The sequence below is a fragment of the Pristiophorus japonicus genome, chromosome 4 (genome assembly GCF_044704955.1).
Source record: "Pristiophorus japonicus isolate sPriJap1 chromosome 4, sPriJap1.hap1, whole genome shotgun sequence".
NCBI lineage: Eukaryota > Metazoa > Chordata > Chondrichthyes > Pristiophoridae > Pristiophorus > Pristiophorus japonicus.
This window is the reverse complement of record NC_091980.1, coordinates 112,059,792-112,079,038: the sequence shown is the minus strand read 5'-3', so window position 1 is coordinate 112,079,038 and position 19,247 is coordinate 112,059,792. Positions and strand designations below refer to the sequence as shown.

General features: G+C 45.0%; 1 protein-coding gene across 1 annotated transcript in view; it reads left to right on the top strand.

Annotated features, from left to right (window-relative positions):
* slc23a1 (solute carrier family 23 member 1) overlaps positions 1-19,247 on the top strand; it is a 132,160-nt gene that overhangs the window by 57,188 nt on the left and 55,725 nt on the right. The window contains exon 4 of the mRNA XM_070877661.1: positions 7,926-8,009. Within this exon, the coding sequence (XP_070733762.1) occupies positions 7,926-8,009 (84 nt within the window). The remainder of the gene's footprint in view (positions 1-7,925; positions 8,010-19,247) is intronic.

The following is a 19,247-nucleotide window of genomic DNA, read 5'->3' as shown; positions in this document are numbered from 1 at the left end:
CACAGGCCCAAGCTCAGCCCCATTCACACCAAACTAAGGACTTACACCAAGGAACTAATCCCAGTAATTGGCAGTGCAGAAGTCAAAGTCTCCTATGATGGAGCAGTACACAAACTCCTGCTGTGGATTGTGCTAGGGGATGGCCCCACGTTGTTTAGCAGAAGCTGGCTGGGAAAAATCCGCTGGAACTGCGACGACATCCGAGCGCTTTCGTCCGTCGACAACGCCTCAGGTGACCAGGTTCCGGGCATTCGAAGCTTCTCGGGGGCGAAAGTGCAGATCCATTTGGTTCCCAGTACGTGACCCATCCACCACAAGGCTCGGGCGGTACTGTATATGATGCGAGAGAAAGTGGAAATTGAGCTGGACAGGCTGCAGTGAGAAGGCATCATCGCGCCGGTGGAATTCAATGAGTGGGCTCGTCTGATTTACTTGGTACTTAAAGAGGAAGGCACGGTTAGAATTTGTGGGGACTATAAAGTAACGATTAACCGTTTTTCGCGACAGGACCAGTACCCACTACCCAAGGCAGACGACCTATTCATGACCCTGGCTGGAGGGAAGACATTCACCAAGCTGGATCTGACCTCGGCCTACATGACGCAGGAGCTGGAGGAATCTTTGAAAGGCCTTACCTGCATCAACACGTACAAAGGTCTGTCCATCTCTAACCGGTGCCTGTTCAAGATTCGGTCAGCCGTGGCAATCTTCCAACATAACATGGAGAGCCTGCTAAAGTCAGTTCCTCGCACCATGGTTTTCCAGGATGACATACTGGTTACAGGTTGGGACACCATTGAGCACTTGAAAAATCTGGAAGAGGTTCTTAGTCGGTTGGATCGCATGGGGCTCAGGTTGAAATGCTCGAAGTGTGTTTTTCTGGCGCAGGAGGTCGAGTTCTTGGGAAGAAGAATCACGGCAGATGGCATCAAACCCACCGACGCCAAGACGGAGGCCATCAAGAACGCGCTTAGACCACGGAACATGACGGAGCTGGAGTCTTTCCTGGGACTTCTTAACTATTTCGGTAATTTCCTACCTGGGTTAAGCACCCTGCTAGAACCCCTACATGCGCTACTGCGCAAGGGAGACGACTGGATTTGGGGGAATTCACAAGAGGCTGCCTTTAAGAAAGCCAGAAATCTGTTATGTTCAAACAAACTGTTTGTCCTGTATAACCCTTGTAAAAGATTAGTGCTAGCTTGTGATGCATCGTCATAAGGGGCCGGGTGTGTGTTACAACAGGCTATCGAATCGGGGATCTTGCAACCAGTCGCTTATGCTTCCAAAAGTTTGCCGAAGGCCGAAAGGGCTCACAGCATGATAGAAAAAGAAGCTCTGGCGTGCGTTTATGGGGGTAAAAAAAATGCACCTCTACTTATTTGGCCTCAAGTTTGAGCTTGAAACTGACCACAAGCCGCTCATATCGCTGTTCTCTGAGAGCAAAGGGATTAACACCAATGCCTCTGCCCGCATCCAAAGATGGGCACTCACGCTGTCGGCATAAACTATGTAATCCGCCACAGACCGGGCACAGAGAACTGCGCAGATGCTCTCAGTCAGCTGCCATTGCCCACCACCGGAGTGGAAATGGCACAGCCAGCGGACTTGCTCATGGTCATGGAGGCATTCGAGAATGAAAAGTCCCCCGTTACGGCCCGCCAGATCAGGACCTGGACCAGTCAGGATCCTTTACTGTCCTTGGTAAAAAAACTGTCCTTCATGGGAGCTGGTCCAGTGTCCCAGCGGAGATGCAGGAGGCGATTAAGCCATTCCACAGGGGCAAAGATGAAATGTCCCTGCAGGCGGACTGTCTGTTGTGGGGCAATCGCGTGGTCTTGTCCAAGAAAGGCAGACATACATTCATATGTGAACTGCACAGCACCCATCCAGGCATTGTAATGATGAAAGCCATAGCCAGATCCCATGTGTGGTTGCCAGGCATCGACTCAAATTTAGAATCATGTGTGCGCCAGTGCAACACTTGCTCTCAGCTGAGCAATGCACCCAGAGAGGCATCGCTAAGTTTGTGGTCGTGGTCCTCCAAACCGTGGTCGAGGATTCACGTGGACTATACGGGCTCATTTCTAGTCAAAATGTGTTTGGTTGTTGTGGATGCTTACTCAAAATGGATTGAATGTGCCATAATGTCTGTAAGCACGTCCATGGCCACTATTGAAAGCCTACGAGCCATGTTTGCCACTCATGGCTTGCCTGATGTCCTAGTCAGTAACAATGGGCCGTGCTTCACCGGTGCTGAATTCAAGGAATTCATGACCCGCAACGGGATCAAACATGTCACATCTGCCCCGTTCAAGCCCCATCAAATGGCCAGGCAGAACGAGCAGTTCAGACCATCAAGCAAAGCTTGAAACGTGTGTCGGAAGGCTTCCTGCAGACTCAGCTGTCCCGAGTGCTGCTCAGCTACCGCACCAGACCCCACTCATTCACCGGGGTTCCCCCAGCCAAGCTGCTCATGAAAAGGGTGCTCAAAACAAGGCTCTCTCTCTTGTCCACCCTGATCTCCATGATCATGTGGAGGGGAAGCGGCATCAACAAAGTGTGTATCATGACCGCGCAAATTTGTCACGCGATATTGAGATCAATGATTCTGTGTTTGTGCTCAATTATGGACATGGTCCCAAATGGCTCGCTGGCATGATCACAGCCAAAGAGGGGAGTAGGGTGTTTCAGGTCAAATTGGCCAATGGACAAACGCACAGGAAACATTTGGACCAAATCAAATTGCAGTTCACCAACAGCTATGAACAACCCGAAGAAGACACCACCAACTTTGACCCACCAACTTTGACCCTCCAACACACACACAAGTGGCAACTGACATCATGGTTGACCACGAAGCCGAACTCACCATCCCCAGCAGCCCGGCAAGGTCAGCGGCCCAGCAGCCCAGTGTAGAACGAACCAACCCACCCACACCCGCATTTGTATCGAGACGATTGACAAGGGAGCGAAAAGCCTCAGATTGCCTCATCTTGTAAATAAGTGTACTTTTGACTTCACGGGGGAGCGATGTTATGTATTTAACCCCTACCACCAGAGGGCCTACCTGTTGGAGTCCCAAGGGATCCCAGCATCCCTTGGGAGCATGTTATATAAGCAGGCCACCCATGACGTACCTGCATTCTGGAGTCTTATTAAAGGAGCTAAGATCACACTGGCTCATTGTACACAGTACTGTTTCATCCTTGGTTATGAGCTTAGCAGTGCTGATGAACAATGTTCTGAGGGTAGGTTATGAACTAGCCAGCCAAAAAATGCATCAGTTTATGGTTTAGTGCAGCATTGTACAGCTGATTGGTTGGTTGATCTAGCAAATGTCATCTGATACAGGCTTAAATGACATTGTGGCAGAGGGTTGTAGCAACTTAAATGAATGTAGATAATGACTTGAATGTAACTCAATTCCTGTATCATCTCCAGTGCAACGTAGCTCGTTGCTGAGGTCAAGATAGGATGCCATTGCTCACTGGATGTGGGTGCATGGTGGCTGATGAACCTGTTCTAGTTGCATACTTTCTCTTCATAATATGGGTGCAGGGAAATCCCTAAACAAGCACCATTGTGTCCTGTGCTGAATATGGAAAAGTGCTAAAAAGAAAACCATGGTAAACCATGTGGACCTGCACTCCAAGGTCCCTTTGTTCCTCTGTTGTACCATTAACTTTCAATTGAAAAAGTCACAAAAAACAATGAGTATTGAGCATAAGAGCAAAAGAAATAGGAGTAGGCCATTCGGCCCCTCGAGCCTGCTCCGCCATTCAATAAGATCATGGCTGATCTTCTACCTCAACTCCACCTTCCTGCACTGTCTCCATATTCCCTGGTTCCCTGAGTATCCAAAAATCTATCGATATCTGTCTTGAGTATCCTCAACGAGCAGCAAAGTTACAGTTACAGGAATTAAATCCCAACAAGGAGGAACTTTAATTACCTGATGGCAGCTGCTTAGCAACAGTGAGCAACTCTTTGTTTTAATAGATACTAACATTCAATTGGAGAGGCAGACCAGGAAATTCATTGATGCTGGTTTGTTGAGTATTTTGAATGTCATTTGCCTATGGCAGCCACTGTAGGCTGCTGATGTCACAACAGGAGGACCATTACAATAGGGTTTTTAGGAGTAAGACTTTGGAGCAACACCTCCCCATTCTATTTTCATCTTGCAGCTATTCAACAGCACCTGAAATCAGATGGTTGAAAAGAGGAGAATCAAGGCCTAATTTCCAGGGTCCTAATAATAGGATAGGGTTTGATCATTCTATTTGGCAGTGAAGATGTTTTTGTCCTTTAGAGGAAAACGTAATCACTGAAAATGGGTGGGGGGTGGTGGGGGAGCACTCCCTGACACGTCTGAAGGTGCCTCACCTATTAGATAACAGTAAAGGTAGGCAGATAGGGTTTAGGAGTCTGCATATCCCTTTCACTAAATAGCCACTAAGATACATGGCTGCAAACGAGGTTAACCTGCTCGCTGATTTTTTTTCTCATCCTTTTGGGTAAGTGCATTATACTTAATTGCCTTCTTTCCCGAGCCAGCTGATTATTGGGCACTCATTGTATGGCCAGGCATTCTGACTGAATGGAGGTCATGTTACTCTTTAACCTGGTGCTCAGCCAAGTTTTGAAAGTGCTTTGTATTTACCTACTGGTGTAAGTCTAATCCTTTGGATTTATTAAACAGTCAGTATGATGTATACAATATATATGCCGCCAAATTAGGGGTGTGCCTGTGTTCTGTTTGCCCTATTCCTCCTTTCTAATGTTAAAATCAAAACCATTCACCATGTCACCATCTCATTCTATTACCCAATGATTTATGTTTGCTTTCACATCGACTTGGTATGATCAAGTGATCCTTATTGTGGAAGTGTGTATGGTGAGTATAAATTAACTGGCTGAAGTGAGGTGGTGTGTTTTAACATACCATACTCACGCTGGCTGGGTTAATACAATAATCAGTTACAGGTGAACGACATGTTGGCAACATCAACTCATTTCCACTGAGCCTGAAAACCTTAAACTCTCCTGACCACTGACTTGGTGACTGAGTTAATGTATGAAGAGCTGCTGGTTAAAGTTCAGAGGTTCAACCAAGAAGTTAATTTTTTACCAAAAGAAAAATGCCTTTTTCGACATGGAATGAAGTACATTGGTGGCTCTTGTAGCACTGCTGTTTTGGGGTTTCTCACGCACCTAGTGTGTCACTAAGGTGGCAGTCCAGAGCATTCCAGAATGAGGGACATTTTAAAGGTAATATACTTCATCTTTTGGGTACATTATTTTATAGAACCAATTGAGACTGGATTTGTTTTTATTGAAATAAGTATACTTGCCAAAACAGGTAGCTGTAGAAAATCCCTTTTGTTTCGAAATAGTGAAATGAAAATGTCATGAAGTGGAATTTGAAGCAATAATTTTGTGTTTCTTTGTTGCTTTTCCTGTTGATCACTGCACTCTGGGAATTGGAATTGGAATCCTGGTCTATGACTTACAGGTCCCATTATCTGGATTCCTCCTGTGGGCTCCAGGACAGGACTCGGTGTCTATTTCAGAGAAAGATTTAAACTAAACAATGCTGTTCGTGTTTGTTTTTCTAAAATGATTTCATTGTGCTTGAATATTTAAGTATTGCTTGGACATTTGATTTTTCTATTTATTTTATCATTTAGGGCAATAACTTCAAGTTTTGTATTTTCTCTATCAGCAGTTAGCTATAATGTGCATTATCAATAAAGAATAATAACCATTAAGCATGTTCCCCAGAGACTTTTAATCCATAATTTCAATTTTCTTTATAGAAATACTTGTTTACTGTGAGCATCAAAAATCAATGTTTGATTTTTAACTCTGTCATTAATTCTATCAAAGTATTCAGGAAAACCATGTACTTTATCAAATGCTTCTCTATAATGCTTGTTAGTATAGTTGGTTCCTGGAAGTCAGTTGTGCAAATTTATTTTACAAAATGGTCCTGCAGGGGGTGTGATTTGGTTGGCACCTAATTCCATGTCTTGGCGAGCTTTCCCAGAATCTGATCTTTTTGGGAGATGGTGTTGTTAGAGACTAGCAAGTGTTGGGAGCTGAAATTGATATAGCTACATAGTACTGCAACCTTAAACTTGCAGAACTGTGCTTAGAAAGCTACTGCAATGTGGTCTGAACAGACACACGTCTAACAAATGCCTGTCTTAAATTCAATATTGGGGGTACAATCCCCTACTTAGACCCAAGTAAATAAAAGATAAGTGGAAAAGTTAGCATTTGCTGTATCGTTTCTTTGTTTAATTGGCAGGAAAGCAACTAGAACTCTCAGGCAGTTATATAATCAATGGTCTTTCTCCACACTCTCTTTCCTTCTGACTACCTGACAGTACTCAGGTGACTTGAACCACAAGTAAGTTTCTAATATTGGAAAAGAGCCGAACGTCCCATCGACTCTTATGGCAGGAATTTGATCAGTAATTAAAAGCTCCCGAGTAGTGTTTTTTCAAACAATGCTTGCATAGATCACTGCTTTCCTTTGGTTAGAAAATTGTGCGGCCATGGCAGTGTCATATTTTGATTCACTTGCATTGCTCTAAAATCGGGTGCCTGTGTTAAAAATGATGGCCCAAAAATTAAGGTCGGCAGAGTAGCTATGGAGTAGGCCGCTGACCTATAAAAAGAATACGAACTTGCCTTGTGCGAGGCCCAGAACGGAGATTTGCTCTTTGGTGCTGCACAGTTGGGCGCAGCATATTCAATCGCTAAGGCTAGGAGCGCAGCATACAGCCTATGCGTAAGGGAAGACACGCCCACAAAATCTATCAAAACAAAGCCAAACCCACAGAAACTTCTTTTAGTCTTGTCCATTTGAAATTACTTTTTAAAAGCTTTCAAAAGCATTTCATTAAACTGGTACTTGAACTTGATTCACATATCAGCATTTGTTTTATTTTTTTCATCCAATTTATTAGTCCCTTTGTATACAACTTCCTGTTTTGATACTCAGTGAAGGTCAAATAATGTTTTATATCTCCTAATTTTGTTGAACTTCAAAAAGAGCTTCCCAGGCATATATTCAATGTTAATTTTCAGGATTAAAATATATTATTCAGACTTCATGTAGATAAATCTATTTTCCTTGTTATAAATGCATTATATTGTTTATGTTCATTTAGTTTCCTCCACCAAAACATATATACATATAGATCTTTTAAGATGTGAAACCGGCTCCTGCGCCTGCTTTCACTAACCGTAAAATTTTCGGAGGTAATTAGCCCAACTCTGCACCAGTAATTAATATTTCCCTATCGGTATGGATCGGCTGTCAAAGCGTACCTTGATGGATCGCAAGTTCAGGTTTTAGTGCAAGCACATGCAGAAATCCAAAACTTGCTGTATATTTCAAAGACTGTATGATGGCGTACTCAGCCCCATTGAAATTTGTTGCTGGGTCCGCACAATTCGGACCATTGTGCGTGTGCCAGCTCTTTGAAAGAGCTATCCAATTTAGCCCCACACCACAGCTTTTTCCCCATAACCCTGCAAATTAGACCTCGAGTAGTTGTCCAATTGTCTTTTCAAAGTTTCTATCAAATCTGATTATCTGGGGCATGTCTATCTAACTCAGAATACACTTGTAGAAATGTGACTGGATATGTCCCAAAGCTTGTAATAATAGCTCATCCTTTTAGGATGTAGTTACTACATGTACCATTGCAATTAATTGCTATTGAAAATTCTTTGTGTAATTTTTGAAAAGAATGACCCTTGTTTATAATGTAAGAAAATTGTGAAGGACATTTATTGCATTGCAGTCATATGATACAAAAAAACGTGCATATTGAAAGCTCTTTTGTGTTTATATATACTTTCTTTGCTGAATCTATATCTAAATCATGTTCAAATTCTCTGAACAGAATGGGATTCCAGGCCTTGCTTATGATGATATATCTGAAATCAGCTTGCCTACTGATGAAAGAATTCACTATAAAAGTGAAGTGGTAAGATAAAAATTTGATTTAATATTTAATGATTTAGTAATCCTAGACAGTGCAGCGCAGGAAGAGGCCATTCGGCCCATTGTACGTGTGCCAGCTCTTTGAAAGAGCTGTCCAATTTAGCCCTATACCACAGCTTTTTCCCCATACCCCTGCAAATTAGACCTCGAGTAGTTGTCCAATTGTCTTTTCAAAGTTTCTAGCGAATCTGATTCTATCACCCTTTCAGGTAGTGTGTTCCAGATCTGAACAACACTCTGTGGGGGGAAAAAATAGTCACCTAGTTCTTTTGCCAATTATTTTAAATCTATGACTTAGGTTACCAACTCACTTGTCGGAGGAAACAGTTTCTCCTGACTTGCTCGATCAAAGCCCTCATTTTGAATATCTCTATTAGGTCTCCCCTTAACCTTCTCTGCTCTAAGGGAAACACTCGCAGCTTCTCCAATCTCTCCACATAACTGAAATCCTTCATCCCTGGTATCATCCTGGTAAACCTCCTCCGTACCCTGTCCAAGGCCTTGACATCCTTATTCAAGTGTGGTGCCTAGAATTGTACACAATACTCCAGCTGGGGCCTACCCAGAGATTTGTAAAGGTTTAGCATGACTTGTTTTTGTATTTAATGCCCCTATTTTCAAAGCCAAGTATCCCAAACACTTTCTTTAACTATCTTATCAACATTCTACCACCTTCAATGATTTGTGAATATGCACCCCCAGGCCCCTCTGCTCTTGCCCCGCTCTTCCCACCCTCCCAGTCAAAGTAGTACCATTTAGATTATACAGTCTCTCCATGTTGTTTCCCCCAAACTGCATCACTTCCCACTTATCTGCATTAAATTATATCTGCCATGTGTCTGCCCATTTCACCAGCCTGTCTATGTCCTCCTGAAGTCTGCGACTATCCTGCTTACTATTTAGTATGTTGGCAGGTTTTGTATCATCTGCATACTTCAACGTTATACTCTTGTACCCAAGTACAGGCCATTTATTTTTAGCTGTATGAGCAGAGAAGCTCCAGTCAGAAAAGTAGTGAATTTCGAGTGCATTTAAGATAATTTTGTAGAACAATATGTTCTAGAACCAACAAGAGGGCAGGTCATACTAGATTGAGTAATGAGCCAGACTAAATAATAGTATGGGAACATTTATCTACCAGTGATTATAATATGATTAAATTCAATATGCAGTTTGAAAAGGAGAAACTTAACACTGTTACTGATATTTAAGATTTTGGTTAAGCCAACTTTAATGTGATGAGACAGAAACTGACAATAGCAAACTGGTCAAAACTGCTATTGGATAAAACTACAGATGAACAATGGGAGGTGTTCAGAAAAGAACTTGGCTCAATACAGGACCAATATATACCCCTAAAGAGAAAGACCTCTACTTGCAGAACATTGAGGGGGGGAGGGTGAGCAGCCAGAGGTCATGGTCCATATTGGTATCAACGCCACAGGTAGAAACAGGGATGAGATCCTGCAGGCAGAGGTCGTGGTCTGTTTCAGTATCCACGACATAGGTAGAAAGAGGGATGAGGACCTGCAGGCAGATTTTAGGGAGCCAGGAAAGAGAATTAAAAAGCAGGAACTCAAAGAGAATAATCCCCGGATTACTCCCAGTGCCACGAGCCAGTGAGTATAGAAATAGGAGGATAGAGCAGATGAATGTGTGGCTGGAGAGACGGTGCAGAAGGGAGGACTTTAGATACCTGGGACATTGGGACCAGTTCTGGGGGAGGTGGGACCTGTACAGTCTGGACGGGTTGCACCTCAACAGAGCCGGGACCAATGTCCTCGCAGCGGGGTTTGTTTGTGCTGTTGGGAAGGGTTTAAACTAATTTGGCAGGGGGATGAGCACCAGTATGTAGCATTAGAAAGAAGAAACAAGGTGCACAATGGATTGGGAGAGACAGATAACACTAGAGTAAGAAAAAGTTCAGTATTGGGTGGGGTCAGACTAAGAGAATACAAGAAAGTCCATCAGGTTTACAGTGCATGTATGTGTGTGCACAAAGTAAATAAGGTTGCTGAGTTGCAGGTGGAAATAGACACCTAGGAAAGGAGACTTGGCTCAAAAAAGGGCAGATTTAGGTACTAAATATTCCTGGAAAGATAGGGAAGGAAAGAAAGGAGATTGGGTGGCAGTATTGACTAAGGAGAATATTACAGTGCTGGAGAGAGAGGATGGCCTGAAGGGGTCAAGGGCAGAATCTATTTCGTCAGAGTTAAGAAACAATAGAGGTGCCATTACACTACTAGGTGCCATTCGATAGGCCGCCAACTGGTGGGAAGGATCTTGAGGAGAAAATTTGCAGGGAAATTAGAGGTGCAAGAACTATAGAGTAGTATTAATGGGGGAGTTCAACTATCCTAATATAGACTGGGATTATATAGTGTAAAGGGCAGAGAGGGGGAAAAATTTCTGAAGTGTTTTCAGGAGAACTTTATTGATCAGTATGTTTGCGGCGTAACGAAGAAGGTGGCATTTCTGGATCTGGTTCTGGGGAATGAGGTGGGTCAAGCAGAGCAAGTGTCAGTGGGGGAACATTTACAGAACAGTGATCATAGCATCATAAGCTTTAGATTAGCTATGGAAAATGACTGGGAGCAATCTAGAGTAAAATATTTCATAGGAGGAAGGCCACTTTCAATGGGTTGAGAACGAAATGGGCGCGGGTAAATTGGAATCAAAGACTGGCAATCAAAACTGTAATCAAACATTGGGCTGCCTTTAAAAGGAGATGGTTTGAGTACAGTCGAAGTACATTCCCACAAGGGGAAAGGGAGGGTAACCAAAGCCAGAGCTCCCTGGATGATAAAAGAGATAGAGAATAAGATGAAGCAGAAAAAGGGGGTGTATGTCCGGTTGAGAATACAAGTGAGAACCAGGCAGGATATACAAAGTTCAGAGGGGAAGTGAAAAAGGAAATAAGTGGGGCAGTGAGAGAGTTTGAGAATAGATTGGCAGCTAACATAAAAGGGAATCCTAAAGTCTTCTATAGACATGTAAATAGTAAACGGGTAGGAAGAGGAAGGGTGGGGCCTATTAGGGACCAAAATGGAGACTTACGAATGGAGGCAGAGGGCAAGGCTGAGGTACTAAATGAACACTTTGCATTTGTCTTTACCAAGGATGAAGATGCTGCCAAAGTCATTATGAAAGACGAGGTAGTTGAGATACTGGATGGGATAAAAATTGATAAGAGGACATACTAGAAAGGCTGACTGTATTTAAAGTTCATAAGGCATGAGGACCGGATGGGATGCACGGATGCTGAGGAAGTTAAGGAGGAAATTTGCTCTTAATAAATATGTGCTGGCTCTCCATTTAGTCTATGCTTGTCCAAGTGGCTGTTAATTTTCTCATGGATTATTGGGCCCAAAATTGCCCAGGAGTTGCTCCGTCTTTTTTTGGAGCAACTTGATTTTTCTGGAGTATCTTAAAAATCCCCATTTTGCACAATCAATTTGCGCCAGTGTAAGTGAGTTAGTTAGGATATTATTTAGTTTAGTTTAGTTTTTTTCAAAAGAAGGCATTACCAGTCACCAACGCCCATTTTGGCCATTGAAGCCACAGCTAATAGTTGCTCCAAACTAACTTAGGCCAGTGTATGCAGCCACTTGTGGCCGCACAGAAAACCTTTGCGGAGAGTTAAGAAATCAGTGCAGGTAGCCAGAGATAGGGGTGGGAAGGGAAGCGGAGAGGACCTTGCAAAGCACTAAACAAAGCACAACAACATTCAAGAAGCATAAAAACCATCAAGAAGAAATACAAAATAAAACTTAAGTCCTACCTTCCTAACTCGGCCTGGTAAGTCAGCGGGCCAGCCGCTGCGAGAGGCCACTCGGCCGGCGATAGGTGCGGGTGGGATGACCAGGCGGGAGAGCACAGGGAACTGGCCACAGGCTTGCAGAAGACACAGGCGGGCTGGGCTCGCAGAAGACACAGGCTGGCTGGCTGGGCTGGGCTCGTAAAAGACACAGGCTGGCTGGCTGCAGGAATGAACCAGGCTGCAACAGGGTGGGGGTGGACGAGGAGGGAGAGAGAAGTCACATGACTGAAGGGGGGAGGGGGAGAGAACAAAAGACCTTTGGTGTGGTCCATATACATACTTTGTGTTATTATGCATTAAGGTTCAAACTGAGTACTGTTTAATTAAGCAAGGTATAATCTTGGCTCTGCTTTATTTAGGCCCAAAGTGCCTGATTTACAAAATGGCTGTCCTTTTATACCAGCGCAGCATCCTGTGTGTGCTACTCAGTGGCCTCCAACAATGACACCATCTGGTGGCTACAAACAGCATGTACATACATGACAATACCCTCCTCTGAGATCTTATCACGGTCTTTCACAGTCTGGTGCTTTACGCTCCCGGGTTGACCGTCTCAGTTTGATTCCGGCCTTGGGTGAATGTGCGGAATCTGCTGTGGCTGGTGGCTGGGTGGCTGACTTGTTGGAGGTGGCAGTGGCCATGTCAGGAATTGCAAGTTCATTCTTATTGAACAAGTCCGTGAAGAAATTCCGGGTTCACTGATGACCCTTGAGTCCTCTGAAGGCTGCTGGTAGGTTGGTTGGTCATCGACGGTTTCTTCGTCCAACTGCTCTGGCTCAGCTTTGTGTGCCTCAGCTTTGTGTGCCTCAGCTTTGTTTGATCCATGTGTTTCCTGCATGTTTGCCTAGTCTTGAGCTTAATAATAAATGCTCTGTTGCCCTCCTTGGCCATGACTGTACCAACGATCCATTTGGAACCCTGACTATAATTCTACACATACACAGGATCATTTACAGAAATCTCATGTGACACAGTTGCGTGATTGTGGTACCCTTGTTGACTCTGTCTTCTGTATTCAACATGATTACTGAAATCTGGGTATACAAGTGATAACTTGGTCTTAAGACCTCTTTTCATCTTGAGTTCAGCAGGCGAGACCCCTGTGAGTGTGTGGGGTCTTGTCCTCTAACCCAGCAGTATGCAAGACAAGTGGGTCTGCAGTGACCCTTGGGTTACTCTCCTCATGCTTTGCTTGATAATTTGTACTGCATGTTCTGCTTGTCCGCTGGATGCAGGCTTGAACTTACATGTTTTGTGCCGTTATGTTTTACAAACTTCTGAAACTCCTGACTGGTGAAGCACGACCCATTGTCGCTCTCTACTATGTCAGGCAGACCATGTGTCGCGAACATGACATTGAGATTCTCTATGGTTGTCGTGGACGTGCTGGATGAAATGATTATGCATTCTATCCACTTCGAATAAGCATCCACCACCACTAAAAGCATCTTGCCCAGAAAGGGACCAGCAAAATCTACATGGATCCTAACCAAGGTTTGGATGGCCACGACCACAGATTCAGCGGTGATTCCGCTGGTGCTTTGCTGAGCTGCATTCAGGTGCACTGATGCACGCATGCCTCCAGCTCAGAATCAATTCTTGGCCACCATACATGGGACCTGGCGATGGCCTTCATCATCACTATAATCAGGATGTGTGCTGTGTAACTTACGCACAAACTTCTCTTTCCCTTTGTTAGGCATTACAAAGCGATTGTCCCACAATATGCAATCTGCTTGAATAAACAGTTCGTCCTTGCGCCGAATGTACGGTTTGGCCTCCTCGCACATTTGCTTAGGTATGGCAGACCAATCCCCTTTGAGGATCCACCCCTTTATCACTGATAATATCGGGTCCTGGCTGGTCCAGGTCTTAACTTGTTGAGACGTGACAGGGGTACCTTCATTCTCAATTGTGGCGTTTCCACCTCCAGTGTGGGCAACGGCAACCAGCTCAAAGCATCGGCACAATTTTCTGTGCCAAGTCTGTGGCGAATGACATAATCAGAGGCAGATAATGTCAGCGCCCACCTTTGGATGCAGGATGAAGCGTTGGTATTGATACCTTTGCTCTCGGAAAATGAATGGCTTGTGATCGGTCTCTAATTCGAACCACAGACCGAACAGGTATTGATGCGTCTTTTTAACACCGTATACACACACACACACTAAAGCTTCTTTTTCTACTGTAGGCTCTTTCTGCTTTAGACAAACTTTTGGATGCATACGGTTGAAGTTTCCCCGACTCATTGGCTTGTTGTAACATGCAATAAATTCCATATGACGATGCATCACAGGCCAAAACTAAATGTTTACATGGGTCACAATGTACCAGCAGCTTGTTCGAGCAAAGCAGATTTGTGGCTTTCTCAAAAGCTCTGTCTTGCAATGCGCCCCACATCCAGTTGTTGCCTTTTCTCAATAGCATGTGCAGTGGTTCAAATAAGGTGCTCAATTTAGGTAGGAATTTACCAAAGTAGTTGAGTAGATCCAGGAATGGATGCAACTCCGTCACGTTCTGCGGCTTGGGTGCATTCTTGCTGGCTTTGGTTTTCACGTCAGTAGGTCTGATGCCATCAGCGGCGATTTATCTCCCGAGGAATTCGACCTCCGGTGCCATGAAGACGCACTTCGAGCGTTTAAGTCCGAGGCCCACTCTGTCCAAACGCAGTAGAACCTTTTCCACGTTGTTCAGATGTTCCTTGGAGTCACGACTGGTGATCAGGATGTCACCTTGGAACACGATGGTTCTGGGAATGGATTTCAGTAGTGTTATATATGTATACTTGTATTTACTCTGTACAGCCACCAGAGGGCTCATCCCCTGGAGTCCCAAGTGATCCCATAATCCCTTGGGAGCACAGGTATTTAAGGAGGCTTCACAGGTTGAAGAGGTACTCTGGAGACCTGCAATAAAAGACTAAGATCACACTTTACTTTGAGCTCACTATTCAGTCAGACTCTTTCTCCATACACAAGTAGACTTTCCATATTCCTTTGGAATATTGCTACAGCCGAGCGAATTCCAAACAGGCACCTGTGGTAAATAAACAATCATTTGTGCGTGTTAATGCACGTAAGTCTCCAACGGCTCGACCAAAGCCTGCGTCATATAGGCCGACATCAAGTCCAGTTCTGTGAACGACTTCCCTCTGGCTAGCATCGTAAACAAGTCATCAGCCTTTGGTAACGGGTACTGATCTTGTTTCGAAACCCTGTTGATCATAGCCTTGTAGTCTCCACAGATTCTGAATGTGCCATCACTTTTCAGCACAGGAACAATGGGGCTGGCCCATTCATTAAATTCGGCTGGTTATATGATCCCTTCTCGCTGGAGTCTGTGCAGTTCGATTTCGACCTTCTCCTTCATCATATATGGCACTGCCCAAGCTTTATGATGGACATCTGAGTCCATGTGGATCTGCACCTTGGCTCCCATGAAGTTGCCGTTACCTGGTTCGAACAGCGAGGGGAACTTGCTCAATGCTTGGGCACATGTATCTTCCTCCGATGACAACACCTTTATATCGTTCCAGTCACATCTGATTTTCTCCAACAGCTCCTGCCGAGTAGCGTTAGGCCATTGCCTGGAACAATCCACAGCGGCAACTCGTAAACCGCACCATTATACGACACATTAATTTGTGCATTGCCAATCACCTTTATCAGTTCTTTGGTGTACGTGCACAACTTGGCGTTAACAGGGCTCAACCTGGGCCTCTCAGTCTTAGTATCCCACAGCTTATTAAATGCCCTCTCATTCATGATCGATTGACTCGCTCTTGTGTCCAGTTCCATCGATACCGGTATCCCATTAAACTTCAAGTTTAATCAAAATTGTTATATTCTTGGTTATGAAAGAATATAGTTCATACACTTCCTCCTCTGGCATCTCGGATTGTGTATCCAGATCCGCGCTATTCTGATTCTCATCCTCCACGTGAGGTGTCGCAGCTCGCTTGCTCATCTGTGGACACTTGCGCTGGAGATGCCCCACTCTCAGACAGCCTTTGCAACTATATTACTTAAATCAGCACTGCTGGTGCCAATGATTTCCCCCACAACGCCAACACGGAGAAGTCGGATACATTCCCGCTGGCGGACTTTGGGCAGCCACAGGTTTCGCGAATGCAGCCGGATAGGCCCTGCCATGTGTCGCTCTGCCGGATGCCGAATCATTCGCGAACGCAGCCAAATAGGCCCTGCCATGTACCGCTCTGCCGAACGGCGAATCAATTGGCATTTACAATTTACAGTACTTGCCGAGGTTCGGTTCTTCAACGCTATTTGCTTTAGACTCCTGTCCGTCATCATACATGATTGAACGATCTGAATGGCCCTTTTTAAATCCAACTCCTCCACCGCCAGAAGTTTGCGCAGGATCACCTCGTGGTTGATACCGATAACAAAGAAGCATGTCTGCCAACACCATCCTGAACTTGCACGGTCCCGCTAAATTTTTATAGCAATTCGTGGAGGGAGAAGATTGGGCAGACTTTGTGAGCCATTTAAACCAGTACTTCGTGGCCAACAAAATGAAGGGGGTCGACGATGCAGATGCAGCCAGGTCGTGTTCCTCATTGTGTGTGGTTCAAAGAGCTACAATCTGATAAACAATCCACTCATGCCTAGTGATCCAACAGAGAAAACGCACGTGGAGTTGTGTACATTGGTACGGGAGCACCTCAAGCCAGACGACGGCATCATCATCATCTCGAGATCGGCAACGAATTCTGCCGCGCTCTGGCCCTCTGATCGAACATGTGTATAAAACCTGTATCTCGAGATGATGATGATGTAATCTTCTGCAACTTGGTTCCAGCGTTTCTTCATTTCTTTGGGTGGCACTTTTGTGTGACCTCGACCTCAGTTGCTGATATCCAGCTCCTGCTATCTGTTCTAGTATCTGCACTTCATCATGCAAGAAATGCTTCGTTCTTGGTGCATGTTGTTGCATTGTTGTATTGAATTGACACTCAGTGATTTTTCAAAACACACAGTCCTTATTTTTCATGCAGCAATGATTTTCACATATGCAGCAGTCCTTCTGGAACTTTAGCAGCAATATAGAACACTCACTGATTCCAGCAGCTGATTTCTTCCACAGCACTCCTCACAGCACTCCTTCTGGCACCAAAAATCAATCAGCTTCTTTTCCCTTTAAAAATGGCCGATTGCCAATGTTATTCGCTACTGCACATGCGCGAACGCTCCAATGCGCATGCGCAGCATTGCCAGCACTCTTTCACGCGCAGGGCCCTGGCTCCGCCCCCCCCGCCGGCACTCTTTCACACTCAGGGCCCTAAATCTGCCCCCCAATCCACTGGCCACGTTGCGCCAAGCCCTGGGAGAGTCAACGGAGCGGCCAGAATCCAGGGAGATCTTTTTGGCGCCGTTTTCAGCCTACGAAGTCAGCGCATCTCTGGTGAGTGCACCGAAAAAACGAGTGGGCCAAATTTGGGTCCATTGTTTCTAAAAACTTTCCCACCATCGACATTAAACTGAGTGGCCTGTGATTGCCCAGTGTATCCTTCTCCCCATTTTTTGAACCAAGGTGTAATATTTGCAATTCTCCAGTTCTTTGGCACCGTCAAGTGTCTACGGAGGATTGGAAGATTGTGGCCAGCACCTTTGTAATTTCTACACTTATTTCCCTCAGCAACCTAAGTTCCCATATGGACTGGGTGACTTATTTAAGTGCTGCCAGCCTTTCTACTACCACCTCTTTATCTATTTTTATCTCATCCAGTATCCCGGCAACTCCTCATTTACCATAGCTTTGGCAAAGTCCTCTTCTTGATAAAGACAGATGCAAAAGTTCTCATTTAGTACTCCAGCCAAGCCTTCTGCCTCCACCAATACATTTCCATCTTGGTCCCTAATTGCTGCCCACTGCCGCGCCCCCCCCCCCCATCCCCACTCTTCCGACAACCCTTTTACAGTTAATATGCCTGTGGACGACATTTGGATTCTTTTTTAAGTTGGCTGCCAATCTATTCTCGTACCATCTCCTCTTGTTTCCTTGTTCACTTATCCCCTGTACTTCTTATATTAAGCCTGACTCTCCCTTGTATTATCAAGCTAACAACTGTCATAGGCCCCCTTTTTCTGCTTCATCCCACTCTCTAACTCCTTTGTCATCCAGGGAGCTCTGGCTTTGGTTGCCCTCCCATTTCCTCCTTGTGACAATATACCTGGGCGGTCTGCACAAAGTGGGATTAAATGGAGTACTTAAACAGAGTGGCTGAAATTGCACCTTTTTTTAAAGAGCAGTTACCGGTAATGGGGTGGAAATTAGTTCCTGCTCAGTCAGGGCAGACTCTCCGATGATCGGGACATTGCCCTCGTGATTTTTTGAGGTGGAGAAGGTAACCGTCCTGCTCCTGTGTGAACGGCGATAATGACGTCATTAGAGCGCACTGCATGGTCCCCATCCCGGAAGTGACATTGCCTGCAAACAATTGATCGACCACTTGTTGGTGCTCCTGATAGCTTTGCATGGCAGGAAGCTGCCAGTGGCTGGGCGGCGCATCCGCATTTAAAGGGGAGGGCGCACCGTCGCGGCCACCATTTTATTTTAATTGTTGGCTGACTCTGCAGTCGGCCTGACAATGGCAGCCACGGGTTCGGCTGGGCCGCCAACAGGCAGTGGGCGCCAATAGGCATCACAGCATCCCTCCCCTTTCAGTAAAGGGGAGGAACGTAGCTAAGCATCAGTGCGATGTGGCATGCCTTCCGAATTGCTTCCACCCTTCTGCCGCCCCAACACTGCTGCGATGATTTTTCAAAGAAAAGAGAGCAATTTCCCTCTGTTCCCACCCCGTTGATTTGGGCGGTAATTCGCCACAGAATTCGAATTATCCACCCCAAACGGGTGAAGAGCAATTTTGGCCCCAGAGTGTTTTATTTCGAAAGAGTGGGAATTTCTGATAAGTATTGGGTAAGCAGAAGCTATAAAACCTGAAATTTATCACTTAACTACAGTTTTTAAGTTCTAGGTTTAACAGAAGCTGCCTGCCAGTGACAGTTAACTGTCAGTCAGTTGTAAGTGTTTTTCTTGAATAGGTGCTAATCACTGGGAGCAAGGAAGCTGAGTCATCACTTGTAACTTGGGTGATGCTACTACAGTATAAAAGTAAACAGTGTTGGAATTCTTTGAGGATGTAACGAACAGGGTGGATAAAGGGGAACCAGTGGATGTGGTGTATATGGACTTCCAGAAGGCATTTGACAAGGTGCCACATAAAAGGTTACTGTACAAGATAAAAGTAAATATATTAGCATGGCTAGAGGATTGGCTAACTAACAGAAAACAGAGAGTGGGGATAAATGGTTCATTCTTGCGTTGGGAACCAGTAACTAGTGAGGTGCCGCAGGGATCAGTGCTGGGGCCCCAACTATT